The following is a 19,910-nucleotide window of genomic DNA, read 5'->3' on the forward strand; positions in this document are numbered from 1 at the left end:
ATTTATTCTGTCTTCTCCAGCTCCAGAAGAACTAATTGTCCCATGTCTGCTGTATGCCATTAAAGTGAGAGAAATGATGAAAAGCGCAAAGGAAAATCCCCGCCTACCTGCACGGTCAGAGCTCCTTTTTCCTGTTTACTCTCCTTATACTTCCTTTGCACCAGCCACAGGGAGGTTTTTTTCTTTCTTTAAAGGATGGGGTGGGGGGAAGCCTGTGCTAAGCCTGTGACCCTTCCAGGCTGGAACTGGCAGACAATGACACCTCCCTGTGCCTCACAGGAAACTGGAGGTTCACACCATGGGGGTGGGAGGGAATCCAGCTTGTAAAAAATATATTAAAACATATAAAAAACAAAGCTACATATTGCAGGTAGAAAGTAGATCTCATGGCCAGAGAACGGGGCTTCTTATGAGCTATAGGCAGGAAGGAGGATTATATCATTACAGCAGTCCCTGCTCCTTTGCTGTGACACAGGCCTGGTGCCACCTCTATGCCGAGGATGCCAAAATCAAGGGGGTGGCACAGGGTTGTCACCTGATGTCACCCATGCAGACGTTTCCTCCTGTAGCTAAACTGCAAATTCCCCTCGGTCTGGTTGGCTTGGTCTGCTCTTTTTCCCCTTGAAATAACATGTTGTGTACACCAATCATTTAGAAATGGTGTTGCTTCAGAAAAAAGCCCCCTGTGCTTCCTGTGATGAGAGAGAATTGGGAAGGAAAGTTTCCCTGGGACTGTATAAAAACTGAATATCTTCGAGTGGGGATGGGGCAGTGATGCAGGTGATGGATGGGAGAGAGGTGGATGGGTGGGTAGATCTATGGACACATGGATGGATTAATATCCTTTGGAAACACAGTGTTTGTGGGTACATGTGTGCATTGAACGTACCGTTACATTTTTCAACATACATTAAGGTGAAGGGATATCACTTTTCTTCCCTGAATCACTCGCTAACATTTGAATCAGTCAGAATCCTTTCTGGTGGGCAGTATAGATCAGAAGGGTAAAGCGTTAGGCCAGCCCTTGGTCCAAGCCCAGTCCCACACCCACTTTAACCCACCGCCTGCAGCCTGTGCAGCTAAATCCGCCTCTAAAGACCACTCCATGGAAACCCTTCAGGATCTCATCAAATATCTTTATTATCGACTGAAAAGCAGGCACAGAGATTAGGGAGAGGCTGTTCAGCATAAACCAGCCTGCTGGGTAGGGAATGCTCCCTGCACCTTGCTTCCCTTCCTGAACCGCCAGCTTCTGCCTCTGTGTTCCCAGGTTTGGAGAGCAGAGCTTTTCCAGGGTCGCAGTGGCCACCCCCTGACTGCCCAGGGACAAGCCAGAAGTTCACATGTTGATAGCAAAGATATTAGGAGCCACATGGAGCAGGACAGGAAAAACAGCCCAAGGAAGGAAAAGCAATCTCCAAAGTGTGCTACAGGGGGACATTCTGCTTTGTGTAAAAGAGACGGACATGTGTCCACCAAATGTTGACTTACCGTAGAAAGGAGGGGGGAAAAAAGAGAAGCTTGTGACTGCTCTAAATTTTAGAAACCCCCACCCCTCCCAGTACCTCTGCTTTGAACTCTTTCTGGGTTTAAATTTTTGAAGGAGAGAGGAGGAATAGATGTGTGGATAGAGTGTGGATGAAGCGTCCCCCCAACTCCGCTGCAGATGGGGCAACTTGGCTTTCAAAAAAAAAGCAATTTCTCCAGGCTTTTTTGGTTGCTTTGTTTTGCTCTATCTGCTCTATTTTGCTCTGGTTTGCTCTGTTCTGCTCTATCTGTTCGGCCGCAGAACCGGAGCCTCCGGCCGGGGCCACCTGCCCGGAGTGGGGCCACAGCCCCCGCCGCCCCCGGCCCCCCCTGCCCTGCCCCTCTCTCTTGTTTATTTGCCCGAAGGAAAAGGGCCGCTGCCTGCCCTGTCCAGAACCGAGTCACCCTCAGAGGGAACCTGGGAGATATGGGTGGGTTCCACAAGGTCTGGAGGGTCCGTGTGCAAACTGCAGCCTCTCTGATTATTTTTCTGTAGCACTTCAAGGCGGGCTGGAGACATAACAGCGGTCAGGCAGTGTCTCCATATGGTAGAAACGAACCACGGAAATATGAGGACAGTCGTTCGTATTATTGGGGAAAAAAAAATAAAATTAAATTAAAAAAGAAACACAACAAGAAGGGGGGAAAAAAATAATAAAGCCCGGGGGAGGGGGGAACCAAACCAAACCAAACCAAACCAAACCAAACCAAACCAACCTGTGTGTACAAAGGGAGAAAGGAAAAAAAAAGTGCACACATTTCTTGGCAAGCGGTTGAAAATAATTAAAATAGAAAGGTGTTAACAACCTGAAGAGCACAGACAGAATATAGCTAATATAGCTACTTGAAATGCAAAGGCATGGGCCAGATTTGTGGCTCCCTGCGAGCAGTGCAAACCACACCGAATCATCTGCAGCCAGCAGCGAGAGCCTTTCACAGGGCGAGGGACAACCCCAAACTTTGTCTGAAGTGCATGTCCCCCGGCAAGGACAGGATGGAGTTTGCTTTGCGATGATAATGAATCTTTACAGATTTTCTATCTCCCGCGCCCACGAAGTTTCCTTGTGGGCCCCGGAGCTGTGATGGAAATGTAATGCAATTGCAGCTCTCGGGAGGACAAGAATTAGGACCTTCTGAAAGTGAGAAATAAAGCTCTGAAAGAGAGACAGACCCTTTTTCCTCCCCGCTCAGCCTTCAGCCATATCAACCCGTTTAAAATAGTTTAAACAGATAATATTTCAGAAAAAACTTACTTTCAGGACTCCAGTCTATTGGCTCTCGGGACTGAAAACTGGACCCGCAAAACATGTTCCCTGCAATTGCAACGTTTATCTCATCTGGAAAAGTGCTCACCCATTGCTGCCCCTTACAAGCCAAACCAAGCAGTTAAAGTGTCACTTAACATTCTAGAGAATGTGAAATATATTGTACATTGTCAACTCCCCAAAACCATAAAACTAACTTTATGGACCTCACGTGACTTTTGAGAGCCAGTGAGGGGTATCTGTCTGAGCTCTGGGCGATTTTTACGATCTAACTTCTAGATAAAACCCTATCCATTTGACATCTAAATGTCATACCCACTTTTGGTATAGTTTGCTATTGGTAAAAACAAAAAAAAAAATCAAGGGAAGGCGAGCAAATGGTTTGGGATCTGACAGTCCACTTCACATCCCTCTCAAAATCACTTAAGAAGTACCTAAACAGTGGGAGATTAAGTTTGGTAAGTTTTAAGCTCCAACTTTACTTGCTACGAACAGAAAGCCTAAGCTGTGCTGTAGAGATGGCAGCGGCGCTTTGCCGAATCGAGCGACTTTAAAGCGGAGTTTCTTGTGCCTGGGTGGATTCCCTGGGCAGCGAAATGGCAACATTTGCCAGCTTTGAGGTGGTAAACGATCTGCGGCCAAAACGCCTCGTTGTAGTAGGTGTCAGTAGTTACAGAGCTGCGAGCTGTTAGTTACATGTTGAAGCAGAGACGAGGAGGTAAAAGCAGGAGCCACAACAAACCGAGGACGAGGGGTATGGGGAGAGCACAGCTTAGCGCAGAGATGTGTGATATGGAATGCATACATGGTTATCTATAGATAATAAATGTATCGATGCAAACACACGGATCTGTAATTGTACAGAACACAGTTGGACGTGTACGTAGATGTGCACACAAATACCTTTCGCTTTTAAGGTGTGCGTTGTGTGCGTGTGTAGCTGACAGTTGTGAAATGCACGGAAATCTGCCGGGGAAAGCGTTTATACCGCGTTATTGCAACTTGAACTACTTGAAACCAGTTTGTCTGCTATGGTGGCGCGGGAGGGGGGTGTCTGTGTTGTTTGGGGGGAGACGCGTTCGGGGCACTGAGCAGCGTTGTGGTGCCAGCAGGGGATTTAATGTGAAGATTTGGTGTTTTGGAGCTGCCCAGAGCGGCTGCAGCGGTGCTGGAGCCCAGGACGGGCTCAGCTCCATCCAGGCACCGCTCCAGCTCCGGGTGCGCTGCGACTCTGAGCCTGGGCACAAAGTGCGGCTGGGAGCCTTTGTGAATAGGAGAAACGTTTATTTGACTTCAAGTAAAGCTACAAACAAATACAAAAAGCTTATTGGCAAAGTACTAACAGGCAGCTAGACATGACAGATGCCATTTTTACACATAACATTGCATTCACTCTGCCCACTACAAACCGGCTATTAGTCACATCAGAAATATTTCTAGTATTTACAAATATTAGAGCGCTCTATTGTTGATCCGATTTTATACATTTTTCTTAATAGTGAAGTTTACCCACGTCTAAGAGTATGTCTCAGAATTAGCCTGGGACTAGAAACCCTGGCCTGAAGTTTGAACTAAAACACAGACTGGACAATTTTAAGACAGAAAGGTACAAGAGATTTTTTTCTTTCTCTTTTTTTTTTTTTAATTTTTTTATTTTTTACATTTTTGTTTGTTTTTTTAGCTTTTTCTGTTTTCTGCCACTGTAGTGCAGGAACCCCCGTTTTTCGCTTAGGCAGAGAAGAACTCACCCCAAAGCAGGAAACTCAGGAAAGGGGAAAAAAATACAACAAATAAACCACCGTATCTGTTCTCCATTTATAAATAAGTTATAACATTTAAAGGGCTCACATTACACATGCTAGCTTTCCAGAAAGCGCCAAGAGAACACGGACACATACATTTAGAAGAACAACAAGAGCATGAGGAGCGTCTGGAAATAAAATTTAATTAAAAAAAATTAAAAAAAAAAACAAACAAAAACAATAAAATCCCAAACGGAACACGACATGAACTCAGTCCTGGGATAACGGTACCATACGCGTTGGTTTAGATTATCAACAACATGCCGAACAGAAGGTGCCTCACTGTACAGTTCTCCGAAACTAAGATCTGCGGCGCGTTATCTATTCATTTCCGTATTTCTCGCTCGTCTCCTCTTCATCCCTCGATATTCCTCCTCTAGAATTTATGGCTGAAAGGCGCTGCCCGCCGAGGCCAAGCTCATGCTTTTCAGTTTATTATCCTTCTTCCATTTCATCCTCCTGTTCTGGAACCAGATTTTGATCTGGCGCTCGGAGAGGCAGAGAGCGTGAGCGATCTCTATTCTCCTCCTGCGGGTGAGATATCTATTGAAGTGGAATTCCTTTTCCAACTCCAGGGTCTGGTACCGAGTGTACGCTGTCCTCGCCCTCTTCCCGTCTGGTCCAGTCATGTCTGGATAACACGGACAACAGCGGGTTGGGGTTTCGCCTTTCTGCTACCATTTGCTCCTTAGCCTTTAAGCTTTTTAATTTGCCTTTATTTTTAATACCGACGTAAAATGTTCACCTTCTTGGAGCAGCTATGAAAGCTGCTTATTCCCCAAATAACAACCCCCCTCCTCCTTTTTCCCGCACCCCCCCAAACACGTGTAAAACCCCCCACTCTTGGCCCCTCCAGAACCGACATTCGCAACTCAATATTCATAATTTAACTGGAGAAGCGAGATGTCGAAATGTCCCTTTTTCGCCCCTGTCTGGGTGTCTCTGGGTCTGTTTGGGGGGGGCATCTGCTGCTTTCCCTTCTCCGGGAGAAAACCGGGGCCGGGGAGGGGGGGCGGGGGGATCGCTATTCCCCGTGTATCTCCTCGCAATTTTGGTTTTGTCAAGAGCAGATTGTCAAGAATACACCCAGCAAAATAAGAGTAGGAAAGGGCTGAGAGACCCATCTGTGCATATAATGCCATTTTAATGGTCAATTCTTTCCTTTCCTCTCCCTCCCCCCCCCGCCCAGGAACACCCCCTTCCCTCAATTTTTAAATTATCTTCTCCCACCATCCACATAGAACTAAGAGCTTGAAATAAACGCACATTTCGCGACAAGAATAGCGAAACTAGAATAAAATCCCCCCCCCTCCAGGCGCCAGAGGCAGCTTTAAAGCAGCGATCAGAGCAAGAAATACAAAAGCAATAAATAGCTGCGTTTCTGATCAAAGAGCCTCCATCGACTAAAAGGAAGGAGAGGGGGGAAAAAAAAGGAGTGGGGGGGGTGGGGAGGGAAAAAATAAAGAGAGAAAAAGAGAAGGGTGTGGGGAAATAAACAACAACAACGACAAGGACGGAAAAAGAAGTAGCTGTACCATGGCTAATGTGAAGTTTCCTCATCCAAGGGAATATCTGAGGTGCCTGCCCTTCTGGCGCTGCCGTGGAGGTCGCGATGGGCTCTGCCTGCGCTCGGGGGATGCTGCTGCTGACTGGAGTGCCCTCGTCGGCTCCCGAGGACGCGCTGGTCTCGTCTAGTTCTGTGAAACTGGTGGTGGTGGTGCTGGCAGAAGTAGCTTGTTCGGAGGGGGACGGGGCGGGTTTGCCTCCATGGCTCTCGCTGTTGGAGCAGGGCAGGGAGTCGGGAGAAGATAAGGAGCAGCTGGACGCCTGTCTAAACCTGCTCTCCTGAGCTGGAGAAGGGAAACCGCGGGAGCTCTCCCCCACAGCCCCAAAGTGACTAGAGGAGGCTGAGCGGTTGATGCTAAGGTCCATCCCATTGTAGTTGTAGCCATAAGAGCTGGAATGCATGGTGCTTGAATCTCTGTAAGAACCGTTCATGGAACTGCCGGTCCCATAATTTAGTAACTGATAGTCGGGGCCATTTGGGTAGCGCCCTGAGAACGAGTTTACAAAGTAAGAGCTCATTTGGGTTATTTTGGAGGGCTTGATTTGTGGCTCGTGGTCGTTATAACCCTGTGCTTGACGATTTATGATGTATTAATGAATTATAGCAATGCACTGTACTTCGTTTTTGCTATGTACGCGGCCAAATATGGGGGGAGGGTGGGGGTGCGTTTGGGAATCACGTGCTTTTGTTGACCAGTCGTAAATTCTCACTGATGACCTCAAGAGGTAATTCATGCTCTATGGTTACAAATAATGACGAGCGCGGAGCCGTTTAGGCCCAAGTCGGCGCGAGCTCCCCAAATCCCCGCGCGCGCCGCTCGCCCCCCACCTTGGCGGAGCGCGCCACCTGCCGGCTGCGCGGGGACACGCACCGCGCCGGGGGGGGGCCCGCACCCCCAAACCCGCATCTCCCCCGTCGCCTTTTCCTTTTTCCTTCCGAAAAAAAAAAACAAGGCAGACATAAAAAGAAGGTGTGTGCGTGGGGGGGGGGTCCCGCCGCGGCTCCCGTGTCCGCGCTCCCCGCGTGGGTCCTTCTCCCAGCTCCTTTTCTGGATTAAACTCTGAATTTCTTCCTTTCTGGCCCCGCCGGGGAAGTTGCAGAGGCAGCGAGGGCTGAGGCGCAGGGTCGCTGTGAGGCCGGACACTCTTCTCTTGGAATATCTGAAGCGGGGGGGGGGACACAAAGCAAAGCTCCTCCGGAGGGGGGAGCGTGGCCGCTTGGGTTTATTTCGCGTGGTTATTGTCAGAAAAGTCGAGGTTTCCTGCACGCTGAGCCTGGAGCCAGCGATGCGGTCGCACCTTATTTCTGGAGGGGAAAAAAATAAGGGGGGGGGGGAAGGGGAATAAAGGAAAAGGAGGGAAAGTCCAGCTGGTGGAAGTGGTTGGCAACGTTGCTTTTAGGATATTCTTGTTCCCGAGCGTTTCACGTCCTCTTTTGAACACAGCATTGTGCTACGTGTTTTTTTCCTTTCCATTTGCTAACCTGTAAGGAATATTGGGGAGTAAAAGCACTCTGAAATTGGTGAAAAAGTCACGTAAGAGCTGTGCTTTCTTAAACATTATTTTAGCTTTTTTTTTCTTCTTTTTTATCTCTTTTTTATTTCCTTTTTATTTTTCCCTTTTATTTGTTTTTTTAAGGCAGTTTAGGAATTTCATATGCTTGTCTGCAACTCATTGGGAATTATGCGCCATATTGAAAGTGACATATAATTATAATAATTACGGGCAATGAAAAGCGTGGCAATAATAGTAAATGTCCTACAGCTGTGAAGCTTCTGCATGAATTGATTTTAAAAGTGACTGACATTAAACCAGCTTGTGGCATGGGGGGGGGATGCATTCATACATAGGTATTTCTTGGGGGTGGTGGGGAAAGGGGGTGGGAGGCAGGAGATTCTGTTTCGTGGCGCTTTCCCCCCGAGAAGCGGCAGAAGCCGGGATCCCAACGCGGCCGGGCTGCCCCCCCCGGCCCTGCAGCCCCAGCAGCAGCAGCTCCCAACAGCCGCTTCCTTTCGTTTACTACCCAAAAACCCAGGAAAAGTTCGCGATTTGCATGAGCGAGATTCCCTTTGGTCCAGAGCAGCGACTTCCCCATCCCATCCCGAGCAAACTCAGCCTCTCCAAAGGAGCCATTGAAAACGCTTTCAATTGAAAATAAAAACCTACTTTTCCGAAGAGCTCATTAGACTTAGTTTAGATTTTTGTCCACCTTTTTTCCCTCCCTTAAACGGAGGTTTTATTTCTGGAGCTGAGCAGCTACTCGTTTTGCAGGGCAAATTCCCTCGAAATCTGGACTTTTTTGCAATACGCTTCACTTTGAGTTGGGGAGATGAAGCAAGCGACCAGATGTTTGAAAGATGCTAGGCAAATGTTAGGTATCTTTGGTAGATAAATGAGAGCATATTTTTGCCTGTTTCCTTGATTTATTATGTATATGGAGAGCGTTTCGTCATAACTCTTTGTACTGCAACAATAAAAAAGAGCGATACTAAAGCAGAATGTCAGCGAGGAAATACTATTGGTGAAAGGTCTTCCATTTGAGATTAGGAAAAAAGAGGGAAAACCAGATTTATCTCTGCACTGTAACTTCCGTGTGCTTGGAGCTGCTTGTCCTTGCAGATTAGAGCCAGTGTCACCCAGAGAGGAGCGAGGGTTCCCTACAGCTCCCCTGGAAAAGGGGCAGAGAATCAGAAAATAATGACAGGGGGGGTGGTGCGTGAGATCCAAGACTTTGTTTTTATTAGAGAATTCCATGGTCATACCTAAGACAAACTTCAAACACAACACGTACAAAACTTAATAAAATATAACTTCTGTTCTTGTTGCTTTTGCATCCTTTTAGGTAGTACTCGTTCGTTCAGTAGATTTTCATTTAAAAAAAAAAAAAAGGGGGGGGGGTGGGGAATAAAAAGAACCCAAAAAAACTAATTACAAAGACCCCAGGGCTTGATTAATTTACCAAAGAAGGAAAAAAAAAATTGAAAACCCCTATGTCTACCGTGCATGGAACATTTTTACAAAATTAAGACAATAAACACCCCAAATGACATATATTGCAGCACTTCCATTTAAATACAAGCGTTAGCAGATTACTAACAGTGACACCAAGGGTAGAAACACGGGTAGGAGTCTTTTTTTTTGTCTTTTCTCTTTCCCTTTCTTTTCCCCCTTCTCTCTCTATCCCTTTACTCTTTTATTATTATTATTTCATCTCGGGGAAGGCAGAGTGGGAGCGGAGGGAGGTTTAGGAAGGGAAAAATAAAACTCTAAAAAACGCAACTAGAAGCCTGATTTGTTTTTCCTGGACACGACAGATCACCGGGAACACGAGTCCATGGCATTGGTGGCCCAAACTTTGCAGCTGTCGCCGCTGCTGCAGGCGCTTGTCCCACCAATGTGCGGGTCGTCCCTGTCCTCGCCAGCCCGCACCCCCCGCATCCTCTCACACACACTCACTCACTCCCTCTATTTTTTTTTTTGTGCGTGTTTTAAATAATACTTTCACTCCGCCGTTTTCTCCTCCTCCTCCTCCGCGCTCAGCTGCGAGGAGTTGAGCAATTTGTTCTCTTTTTTCCACTTCATGCGGCGGTTCTGGAACCAGATTTTGATCTGCCGCTCGGTCAGGCACAGGGAATGCGCGATCTCGATGCGCCGGCGCCGGGTCAGGTAGCGGTTGAAGTGAAATTCCTTCTCCAGCTCCAGCGTCTGGTAGCGGGTGTAGGTCTGGCGGCCCCTGCGGCCGCTGGGCCCGAAGGAGGAACCTGTGACACCCGCAAAAAAACAGAGGAAAAAATAGGAAAAAAAAATAGAGGGAAAATAGCGGGGGGGGTGGGGAGACGGGAGGGGGGAAATATGGGAAAGCCCTGAGGTTTAGAGGATGCGCGGAGGTGCGGGATCACCGCGGGGTGTTGCGCTGCTGGGTGCGGAGGGCTGTGTGCCCATCCCCTGCCCTCCAAGGCTTTGACCAACCCCAAAGTGAAGCCCAAGGAGGGGGGCCCCTCCGGGCTCCCTGGCCGGGCCGCCCCCGCGGAGGATCCGCGGCCGCGCTGCATGCAGCGGGGCAGGAGGGTTAATGCTGAAGTTGCCAGGCAGGGCTGGGGAGACAGGGCGAAATCCATCTTATTCCGGGATGAAAAATCGCAAGGTGTTCTTCCCCCCCCGCCCGCCCTCGCTATTTTCCACCCTACCGGCAACTGTAATAGATCTGAGCATTTAAGCAATAATGAAGTGAATCGATCTGCCCAAACTCTGCATTAAAGAGGACACAACACTTTATGTCCCTACGCTAATGGACATCAATTTGGAACTTAAAAGGCAACAAATGCATCTAAACATGGGGAGGAGGGTGGTGAGCCTCGATTATTTCCCCCCCCCTCCCTTTTTTTTTGATTGAGGAAACAGCACTTAAAGAAGTCATATATCACCACGGAGGAAAAAAATCCTCCCCAGGCAGACTTTTCATTATGTGCGAGTTTCATTAAAAATGTAGCCCTCTCATTTCAAATATTTAAACACTTCTATATTATTTAACTCCAGATCGCGCAGCCAGCGAGAGAGGGAGCGGCGTGGGGTGCGGGGCCGTGCGTGTAAAGTCATCCAGATCTGATTTAGAAAAGATATCTCCCTGTGCGTGTGGGGAAAAGACAGAGACAAATCGTTGTAGCTGAGTGACACGCAAACTGGAATGTGAAAATAAAAGGGGGGGCGGGAAATGGGGAAATACTGTATCGGGGTTTAAATATGGGGCAAACTTTTTAGCTGGGGGGGGTGTCGGGAGAAAATACTTCAGCGGCGTGAAGTTTTGGTGCGTGTCAGGAGCAAGTTGGAGCCTCTCATGTCTCCCAACTTCCCCGCTGGAAGTTTGGGCTGGAAAGTGAACCTTATTTCTGCTGCCCTCGCTCGCTCGCTCTCTCTCTCTCTGGCGGTAACAAATAAGAAAGGGGGGGAGGAGATTGATGTATTTATTTCTGTAAAAGAGTAAACTCACTATTGCAAGAGTTCATCCGCTGCATCCAGGGGTAAACCGGGGCGGAACACTTTTGCTCCTCGCTCTCTCCGAACACAGTTTTGCTCTGCGCGCAGTCCGACTTGCGCGGCTCGGGGGCGAAGGGCACCTCGTCCAGGCTGGGGGGGCCGCACGCAGGGTCCTTCTCCCTGAAAAACCCGCCGGCCCCATAGTCACAGGCGGAGCTGCGGCTGTAGGCTCCGTTGCTCTGCTGGTAGTAAGGAGAGGATGTGTAGCCCTTCTCCTGGACGCCCGCGGCTCCATAGGTGCTGGGGTAGTGCCTCAGAGGATCCGCGTAGCCCGAGGGATACAGCGGGATCTGTCCCAGGAACGGCTCCTGCCCCGCCGCCAGACTCACCGGGAACGTCGAGTTGACAAAATAAGAACTCATTGGAAAGAGCCTCGCCGTCCTTTCCCCCGGCTTTATGATTTGTTGTGTTTTATAGTCCAAGTGGTTTAGCTATTAGTAGTATATCGGAGATTGGGTTTTAGCTGAAGGGAGATGGCGTGGTGCCAGCGAGGGACACAAGGAAATACAACCATCTGATCAGGGGCTGACCAATAGCAGGCGCCTGAGGTTGCAAAATAGCACCCATGAGGAGCGGAGATTGCACCAGGGACCCCAAGAACAAACCATCCACCCCCTCTTCCCTCCCTTTTAAACAACAGAAATGCACCCCCTTAACCAAATATATAATATCTGCCGAAAGAAACATTCCCGGCGCGCTCGGGGCTTCATAAATAAATAACCGTGTTCCCCCGCCCCCGGCGCGGAGCAGGGGTGCGCAGAGCCCGGCTGCGCGGACGCGGAGTGCGCGGCTCCAGATATTTACACACACAACGTACACAAACGGAGAAGTGAGGGGAAAAGTTAATTAAGCGCATTCGAAAAAGTTTAACCCCTAGTGTTCGCAAATCGTCCTGAAATGTCCGAGCACTTGGCTGCAGTTAAGGAAAACAAAACAAAACAAAAAAAAAAAATGAAAAGAGAAAAGTTTGGCGCGTGTGTGAACTTTGCAGGGAGGAGATCCTGCGGGCTTCATTAACTTAGATTTGCTATAAGAGAAGAGATGGGGTTTGACAACTTATTTGGGTTCATGATTACCTAATTATCATAGATTAGCATTCCCTGTTCAAGAAAGCTCCGCTCGCTTGAACCGAACCTCCGCTTTTCATAAGATGCATATTTTTTTCTCTCTTTTTTTAATTTTTTCTCTTTTTTTTTTTTTTCTACCCCCACCCCCACCCCCCCGATGCCAAAGCTCCGTATTCGGGAGACAAATGGAAAATCGAACTATTTCCTTTATCCCTGCCTAAATCGCCATCTCCTCCGGACTCCGGTACCGCATTGTGCCCTCTTGCGTTTTTTTGTTAATACCAAATCTATGCCCGACCTTTTCTGGCTCCAAGGCAGCCTTGGGTTCCGGGCAAAAGCGGAATTTATCGATTGTTACCGATGCAGATTTTTTTGTTTAACGAGAGGAAACCGGCGGTGTGCTGGGGCTGCTGCCCCGGCGGTGCGCAGGGACCCCGCGGCTTTGCATCCCCCCCTTTTAAGCCTTTGCCCACTGCAGGATGGAAGGGATAATTCCGAAAGTCTCGAGCGATTCCCTCTCACCCTAAAAGCTGCAGTTTGCTCGGGGCTTTGCCTCTCTCGGTTTTGTGTGCTCTGCTCTACCTGGTGCATCCCCCTCAGATCCCTGTTTGCTCAAGGTAGAGTGGGGTCTGAGCGCTGCCTTCCCTCTTTGCAACTGGGAAAATCACAGACATCTCACAGGGAAAAAGAAAATAAAATACCCCCCCCAACATTAAATTAAGGGCAGGACTGTCTCCCCATCATTCGCGTTTTATCAAGGAATTGTTTCCTGTCCGAATTTGTAGCCATCTGCCTGTCGGGTTCTTAGATGCAATGCAATGACACGCCTTATAATACACACTCCCGTGTACTTGAATCTGTGAATGTGTGTGCTACAAATCTAGAATTACATCTATTACATGGTGTCTGTAGAGCTGCCAATGCGGCTTTCTCTGACGGAGCTTTAAGTATCTACGAAACTGGTATCTTATTACAAGCTAATTTATTTTAAACATCGTGTTTACAGCAGCAAAGCCAAGATTGTTTCATGCCACGGCTGCAATGAACATTGCGACTGAAACATAATCCTTATAATTCAAGGAAATAACATGCAAAGGAAGTAGTTTTCCAACCTCCACCCCCTCTCTGACTGATATCTCTTATATTTGTTCTTGCAGAGTTTCCCTTTGTGTATGGAATGGACCCAAACTTACGTAGATCTACTTTATTGGTGTGAAAGGGGAAAAAAAAATAGGAAAGAAAAATGTTAAAAGTGAGTTTGAAAGGGAACGATGACAAGAGAAGGAAAATAAAGAAGAACACAACAAAACACCCCACACAGGATCGGCTGGAGCCTGGAATTAAGTGCCTTGCAGGAGCCGAACAGCTCAGCCATTTGATTTGCGAGTTACGCAATATTTGTAGATCTGCAAAACCAGCGATTATCTGGCGTGATCGGCTCCGCATGCAAATTTTGGGCTGAGAAATAGGATGTGCAGATAATCCAACGCGTGAGTACATCTGCTGGAAATATTTGCTCTGTTTGTTCTCTCACTTCTCGTGATTGCTCAGCAAATAAATCCCTCGAAATAGTTTGGAAAAATATTCTGCCCCCCCCCCTTCAAGTTGTACTGCATTAAAATACCCCTCATCCCGGTACCTTTGCGGCTAAACCAGGCTTTTAATGTAGTTTAACAGTCGACATTTAAAGGAAAATTAAAATGCAGTAATTGAAGCTGGCCGATGGCTAATTGCTTATTGCTGTCATCTTAGACACGCTGTAGATAAAAAATAATACATCTTGCCTCTTAGAAGAAGGATGATCCTATAGATGGTTATTTGGGAGAGAAAAAGGGGAGAAATTGTTTCCCAAAGTGAAAAAACCCTCAAGCCTGTCGTAGTTTTCATCTTCCACAGAGTCAAGCCCGCGGTCTAATTGATTTGCCACCTATAATACATGTAAATATGAGAAGAGGTCTTAAATCGCACTAAATCTCAGAGAACCGAACGTTTACCACAGAGCTGGTTTCTATTCCCAGTTCAATAGTTTAAAGGGGAAAAAAAAAAAAAAAAGTGGAAAAGAAAAAAATTACATTAAACCGTTGAGTTCTTAGTGCAGCTCTGTAGCTGGGGCGCTCCTGCCTTCCCCGCTGAAACCCGAAGGTAAATCTGAGCCCGGTTTTGTGAATGTATTTTCTTTGGCTGCCTCCAGCGCCAGTCCAGCCAGAGGGACACGGAGCAAGAACGGGCGAGATTATACACAGCCCTGAAGTTAGAGCTGGATTTAGAGGCACCGACGGGCACATCTTTACTCCGTCTTTGGCCTCACCCCTTCAGAACCAGGCTTTGGGTTTGCTAAAATGGGAGCAATAAAGCGGGGAAGTTGCGAGAGCCCCCCGAAGGTGGTGCCACACATTTCACTGCTTTCCCCTCCCGACACACATCACTCAGCTGACAGGGTATAAATACAGATAAAGAGAAGTATTTACAGTATGTACAACCCCAGCTCTCTGGCCAGGAAGGTCCCGTTTTTTGTCGCTTTGCTTTTCTGGCCAGGAAACGCCAACCCCCCCCCAAGCAGAGGCAGGCAGATAGATGAGGGGATTAAAACAACACCCAAATATTTCGAAACACAAACAGAACAGAGCATTGCTTGTGTGAAAGCTAAACCCGCTAAGAACTTGGTAGAAAGTTCAGTGCAGTTGGTTCCAATAAAAAATGAAACTCTCTTTTTTTCATGTGGAGCTGGAATTCCCGATCCTTCTGAAGTGAGAACACAGCGGGGGTTTCCCTACCCAGGGACTTATTGCAGCCATAAAGTCAAGCCAACACCAAGTGTTTTACTTGAAACAACCCCTTGTTCCTGGAGTCAGGCACATTGGCAGCCCTGTAGTGCTCATGCACACCCGAAATCACATCAGAAAAAAACCACCCGACAGAGCCATGTACAGCTCCAGGGCTGGAGGATTTAAAACAACCATCCCCGAAGGTGTAAAACAACAGCCGCTCTGCCCGCACATAACCGCACACAACCGCCTGAAACTTAATTTCCAGCAATTTAAGTTTAATTTACCTGACTTCCCGTGCAGTGCATAATAATCTTGTTAATGAGATCTTTGAAAAGAAGCAATAATAATCTACCATTGTTCCATTAAAGAGTGCAGCTAATTATTAACAAAAAAAAAAAAGGGGGGGGGGGGGAGAAGGAGGGTGGGGGCAGAAGGGCATTGGGGGAGTCAAAATGCATCCAGACCTGAGTATTTCTGTGAAAGTAAAGCCCTGGGAAGGGAAAAAGGGGAGGCTGCTGGTCAAAGAATATTGGGAAAGCAGGGAGAAGGAGAGAAAAAGGCGAGAGGGATCGTGTGATGTGGAAGGCGAGTGCTGGGAGTGTTGGGAATTACAGCATGGAACAAGTTAATCATGGCTGTTGCTGGTCAAAAGAGAGAAACTTTTTTCTTTCATCCTTTTTTTTTTTTTTGAACACAGCCACTGGACATCTCACTTTCTTAGAGAAAATGTCCTGGTCTAGACGCAAACAGTTGCCAGGAAACTGTGTGGTAGAAGGAGAAAACGAGAGGGAGAAAGCGAGAGGGAGGGAGGGCGAGAGAGAAACCTTTGAAAATAACAGGCACGCATTGTCCCTTCAAAGCTACAGTAACTTAAGAGTGATTCGTCGTCTGCTCCTTCCCCAGCGACCACCTCCTCTGTGTGCGCCCGGCCTGCCGCGGCTTCTCCAGCCCCACCGAAATGACCACTGGCGGCAATAAATAAATCCGAGCTCCTCCGCCGTTTATGATCAGCTGAAATCCCCTTCGCCTCGTACGTCATTATTGCATCGCATTTTACAACATCTCCGCTTGTGTTCGCGCTCAGCAACCAGCCACCTCTCATCTTCCATGTGCATACAGACAGACAGATGTGAGCCTTTATGGTGTAGGATGTATAGATTTGTCCGCAGCCCGCACGGCGCAGCCCCGCAGTGCATCAACAGGGCTCGGAGGCACATATAGATCAACACACGCATCCGGGGTGCGCACAGCTCACATGTGAGTGCACATACATGTGCGAGTGCACCCTATAGACATATCTCCAGACACTTGAAGGCCGAACATATAGCTATAAGCACACATGTGCCGGCAGCAGCGCACAGCGGGACACCGGGGCTCGGCGGGGCCGGCTCTGCCGGGGGAGCTCCGGGCCCTGGCACCGGCCGGGGACACGGGAGGGCAGCCAGGGCAGGGTCCCCCCCGGGACACCAGCTGCGGGAGCCCCCCGGGAGCCGCCGGCCGCCGCCGCCGACGGTAGATGGCAGCAGACGGCGGGGAATGGGCCGAGCCCCGCGGCGCGGCGGCACCGGGGGACGGGACGGCGCTGCGGGGGGTGCCGCGCTTCACCCCTTGATTTCCTTATTTTCTTAAATAAGCAAGCAGGGCAGGATGCTGGGAGGGAAGTCCCGCCCGGAACGTAGCGGACACCCCCCCACACACCGGGGGTGCTCGGAGTTTTCTCGGTCACCTCCCGCCGGAGCGGGCTGCAACGGGTCAATAGACCTGCCCGCACCGAGCTGCGTGGCTGCCACAGGTGGTTGGCCACGCAGGATGTGGAGGAATCGTCATAAAAGCTTTTTTTTCAAGTAAGATTTCTAATTTTTCTTCTTCCGAAGGGAAAAGAACCCAAAAAAACGTCAAACAAAACACACCAAATCAAACGACCACGGAGAGACTCAGGGAACAGGCGTTTGAACCGGCATTATTTTTTTCCCCTGTGCTTTATGAAAAATGTAACAAGTCCGGGAAGAAATAGCTTTAAAAAATGACTTTCTGTTTATTTCCACGGCTTGCGATCATTTAATCTTGCCCACACCATATTCAGGCGCAGTTAGTTTATGTGAGATAAATCGTCACGTCATAAAATGGTTTATGTGTAAGTAATGAATCTCGTCTTACTCAGTCTTGCTTCACATACAACAGCTCTTACATCATCTTATTTAAAAATCACCTCGTAACAGTAGCAATTAGTACTATATTTCAAAACACACTAACCCTTGAAATAGTGAAAAAAACACCCTTAAAATGACGGGCACCTCCTTACAAATATTTTCCTAAAAGCGAAGACAAGCGTTAGGGAATCAGCCAGAGGAAAGGGGGATTTGCACATAACCTGGTGTGGAAAAGCACCGACACACCGTGGGGTGAAACCCAAGCCCGTGTTCCGGCCGTAAAGCCGTAAAACCCCGTTAACACGGCAGAACGCAATTAAATACAATGAGGTTTATTGCATCGCAACGTCAGCTTCATTTGGGAGTTTCACAAGGGGGAAAAAAATACAATAAGATCGCTGCGCTCTGGGTTGGCTTCATTCTTATTAGTTTTTTTTCCTTCCCATCTCTCTATTTTTTTCTTTCCCCCCCCCCCTTTTTTTAACTAATTTCCAGAATCTTATTTCCGAAGACCGCCACGAAGTGCCCTCTCCGAAGAAACCACCCACATAATAATGACCCTGGAGAGCAGCGCAAAACCCAACCGGCTTCCACACGAACTTTGCCAAATGACTGGGCTCGCCTGCAGCCAGGGAAACTGGCAAGAGATGCTGCGAGGGGGGGAAATAAAACACGACAACTACCCACAAAGGGTTTGGGATTTTTTTAAAGGCAGTGCCTAACAGCCTCCGTCACCGCGCTACTGCAAAATCCTTCATTCCCACTCTACTATCTCCAGGTGACCTTACAGGCTTTATTTTTTCTCCTTATTCCGTTATTTTAATTTTCTTTCTCTTTCTTCTTTCCTTTATTATTTTCTTCCTCTGTTTCATCCTCACACTCTTTCTTCCTTGCTTTCTTATTTTTTTTTTATTTTCTTTCTCTCTTTCCATTTCCTTCTCTCAGTTTCTTTCTTTACCATTTTTCCATTCTTCTTTCTCCCCCTCTCTCCTTTGCTCACAGTTCCGTTACACTTTTTCGGCAAAATCGTCACTTAAACAGATTTCCAGCACCCCTGATTTCTCCCAGTGCCTCCCTTCTTCATCACCCCACCCTTTCATTTCTATTCCCCCCCCGGGTAGAGGAGAGAGGGAGATGGGGAATGGAATAGAACAGGCAGCTTGACAAATGCATTTTCTCAAGGAAAAAAAAAAAATAAATGAAGAGAAACAGATATTATTCCCTTACCTTTTGACGTCCATTTCTGTGGTACAAGTAAAACATATAGGGAGAGAGACACAGCGTTTGCTTATCTGTTAGCTGACAAATATTGTCCCAACCTGATAGCCGTCGATTGCCTCTCTGACTTGGGAGAGCTTCTTGCATTTCTGTCATTTGCATAGAAAATAGAGCAACTTCCCTCTTTGAAAAATGATCGCCACTCCGTCCGGAATCTCCTCTGCCCCTCCATCACTACTGAGATTCCAAATCAGCAGGCAAATTAACAGAGGAATTGAAAAATAATGATAATCTTAAAAAAAATCCTAGGAGTGCTCAGCTATGTGTGTGCGGAGGTGGGTGTCTCTGTGCGTGCGGTGTGCGGATCCGCGTCCCCCCCTCCCCTCTCCCCGCTTTTAGCCCTATCGAGCTTATACACAAAAGTAAAAAAATGTAAAGAGGCGAGAGCCCTATAGAGGACACTGATCCGACCCAAGGTGCAGCGGACAGAAGAATGGTGCAATATAACCACATGGGAAATAATAAAAAGTTCATGTTCACGGTTAGCAGTCCACATGACCGGCTCTGGCCAATCCCAGAACCCAGCCACTCATAAAGTTCTATCACAAAGTTGTAAATTTTCATAAAACAACAAGGAATTTATTGCATTTCTTCATGACCGGTTTAACAGCAGTCTTTTTCTTAGCCGCCATCTTTTTTTTAAAACAAAAATAAAAGAATATGAAAGGGGATTCAGGGATTTTTGCACACCCCCCTCCTTGGTTGCATGTAGGGGGGGTGTTGGAGAGAAATAATCGAATAACGCCTCACACGTTCGGCTATGAACATTAATACCCCCCCAGAATAAAAGAGCTTGGGGTTGGGGTTGGCTTTGAAACGAGGAAAGGCACAGTAAAACAGTGGGGTTCGGGTGGGGTTTTTGACGTCTCTTTTTTTACACAATTGGGATCCTTTCTGCTGACAGGGGCAATTAGCGGCTTTCGGGGGCGGGGGAGGCGAAAAAAAAGGCAAATAAAGGCAATAAAAATGTGGCCGGCTTGCCCGAGGTCTGGGCAGAGCCCAGTCCGGAGCGTCCTGACTGTCGGCGTCCCCACGGCCAAACACCCCAGAACCCACCAGGACCCCACGCTCCCCCCGCTATAGCGCGGCAAGGTGGGGTCCCCCCCGCGGTAGCGCAGCCTTCGGCAGAGCAGCGTCCGTGTGACTTGCTGTGCCTTTTTTTCCCGTGGAATTCTCCTCAATTCCTGCTTGTCCCCCGGCCGCCGAGGTCCAAGCCAGGGGGGGCCACTGCGGGCCAGAAGAGCGAGGGGGAAATTTCTGGAACCGCCGCCTCTTTTTGTTTTCCCTCCCCACTCCCGCTCTGCACAGAGCGCTCCTGAGAAGAGATTGCACCCGGGGATTTCAGCAAGAAAAAGGAAGATTTCCCCCTTTTCCCTTCACGTGGGAATTTCACTGTGCAAAAGCCATAATAGCTGCTGCCTCTAATAATGGGCTTCCCGTAATTAGTATCAGC

At 48.1% G+C, this 19,910-nt stretch overlaps 3 protein-coding genes and 1 long non-coding RNA gene across 6 annotated transcripts in view; 1 reads left to right on the forward strand and 3 right to left on the reverse strand.

Moving 5' to 3' along the window:
* Positions 1-18,594, reverse strand: part of HOXB3 (homeobox B3) — a 55,638-nt gene extending 37,044 nt beyond the window's left edge. The window contains exon 1 of the mRNA XM_065039736.1: positions 18,407-18,594. The gene's annotated coding sequence lies outside the window, so the exon portion shown is untranslated. The remainder of the gene's footprint in view (positions 1-18,406) is intronic.
* Positions 19-18,412, forward strand: LOC110363121 (uncharacterized). Of its 2 annotated transcripts, none has more exons than XR_010467777.1 (3): positions 19-114; positions 13,419-13,751; positions 15,933-18,412. It is a non-coding gene; the product is annotated as an uncharacterized LOC110363121 (long non-coding RNA). The 2 variants fall into 2 exon arrangements; XR_010467776.1 differs by lacking the exon at positions 19-114 and adding an exon at positions 3,100-3,250.
* Positions 4,056-6,806, reverse strand: HOXB5 (homeobox B5). Its single transcript, XM_005508226.3, has 2 exons — positions 6,130-6,806; positions 4,056-5,225 (listed from the first exon to the last, which is right to left on the reverse strand). The coding sequence occupies exons 1-2, from the start codon at positions 6,677-6,679 to the stop codon at positions 4,978-4,980; spliced, it is 798 nt and encodes a 265-aa protein (XP_005508283.1). The 5' UTR covers positions 6,680-6,806; the 3' UTR covers positions 4,056-4,977.
* Positions 8,878-18,540, reverse strand: HOXB6 (homeobox B6). 2 transcript variants are annotated; one of them, XM_065039741.1, is made up of 3 exons: positions 18,407-18,540; positions 11,148-11,314; positions 8,878-9,921 (listed from the first exon to the last, which is right to left on the reverse strand). In XM_065039741.1, exons 1-3 carry the CDS (start codon positions 18,418-18,420, stop codon positions 9,662-9,664), a joined length of 441 nt encoding a protein of 146 aa, XP_064895813.1. In that variant the 5' UTR covers positions 18,421-18,540; the 3' UTR covers positions 8,878-9,661. The 2 variants fall into 2 exon arrangements, with proteins under 2 accessions (XP_064895813.1, XP_064895812.1); XM_065039740.1 differs by lacking the exon at positions 18,407-18,540 and having other exon boundaries at positions 11,148-13,321.
* Positions 18,595-19,910: the final 1,316 nt, after the last annotated feature.

The sequence above is a fragment of the Columba livia genome, chromosome 23, assembly GCF_036013475.1.
Source record: "Columba livia isolate bColLiv1 breed racing homer chromosome 23, bColLiv1.pat.W.v2, whole genome shotgun sequence".
NCBI classification, from domain to species: Eukaryota; Metazoa; Chordata; class Aves; order Columbiformes; family Columbidae; genus Columba; species Columba livia.

Bases quoted from the DNA above. Each gene is read 5' to 3' on its own strand.
- HOXB5 (XM_005508226.3), bottom strand. From the start codon at position 6,679: ATGAGCTCTTACTTTGTAAACTCGTTCTCAGGGCGCTACCCAAATGGC. The intron at 5,226-6,129 runs GTACAGCTACTT...CGTGTTATCCAG, and splicing joins GAAACTTCACATTAGCCATG to ACATGACTGGACCAGACGGG.
- HOXB6 (XM_065039740.1), bottom strand. From the start codon at position 11,556: ATGAGTTCTTATTTTGTCAACTCGACGTTCCCGGTGAGTCTGGCGGCG. The intron at 9,922-11,147 runs GTGAGTTTACTC...CGGGTGTCACAG, and splicing joins GCGGATGAACTCTTGCAATA to GTTCCTCCTTCGGGCCCAGC.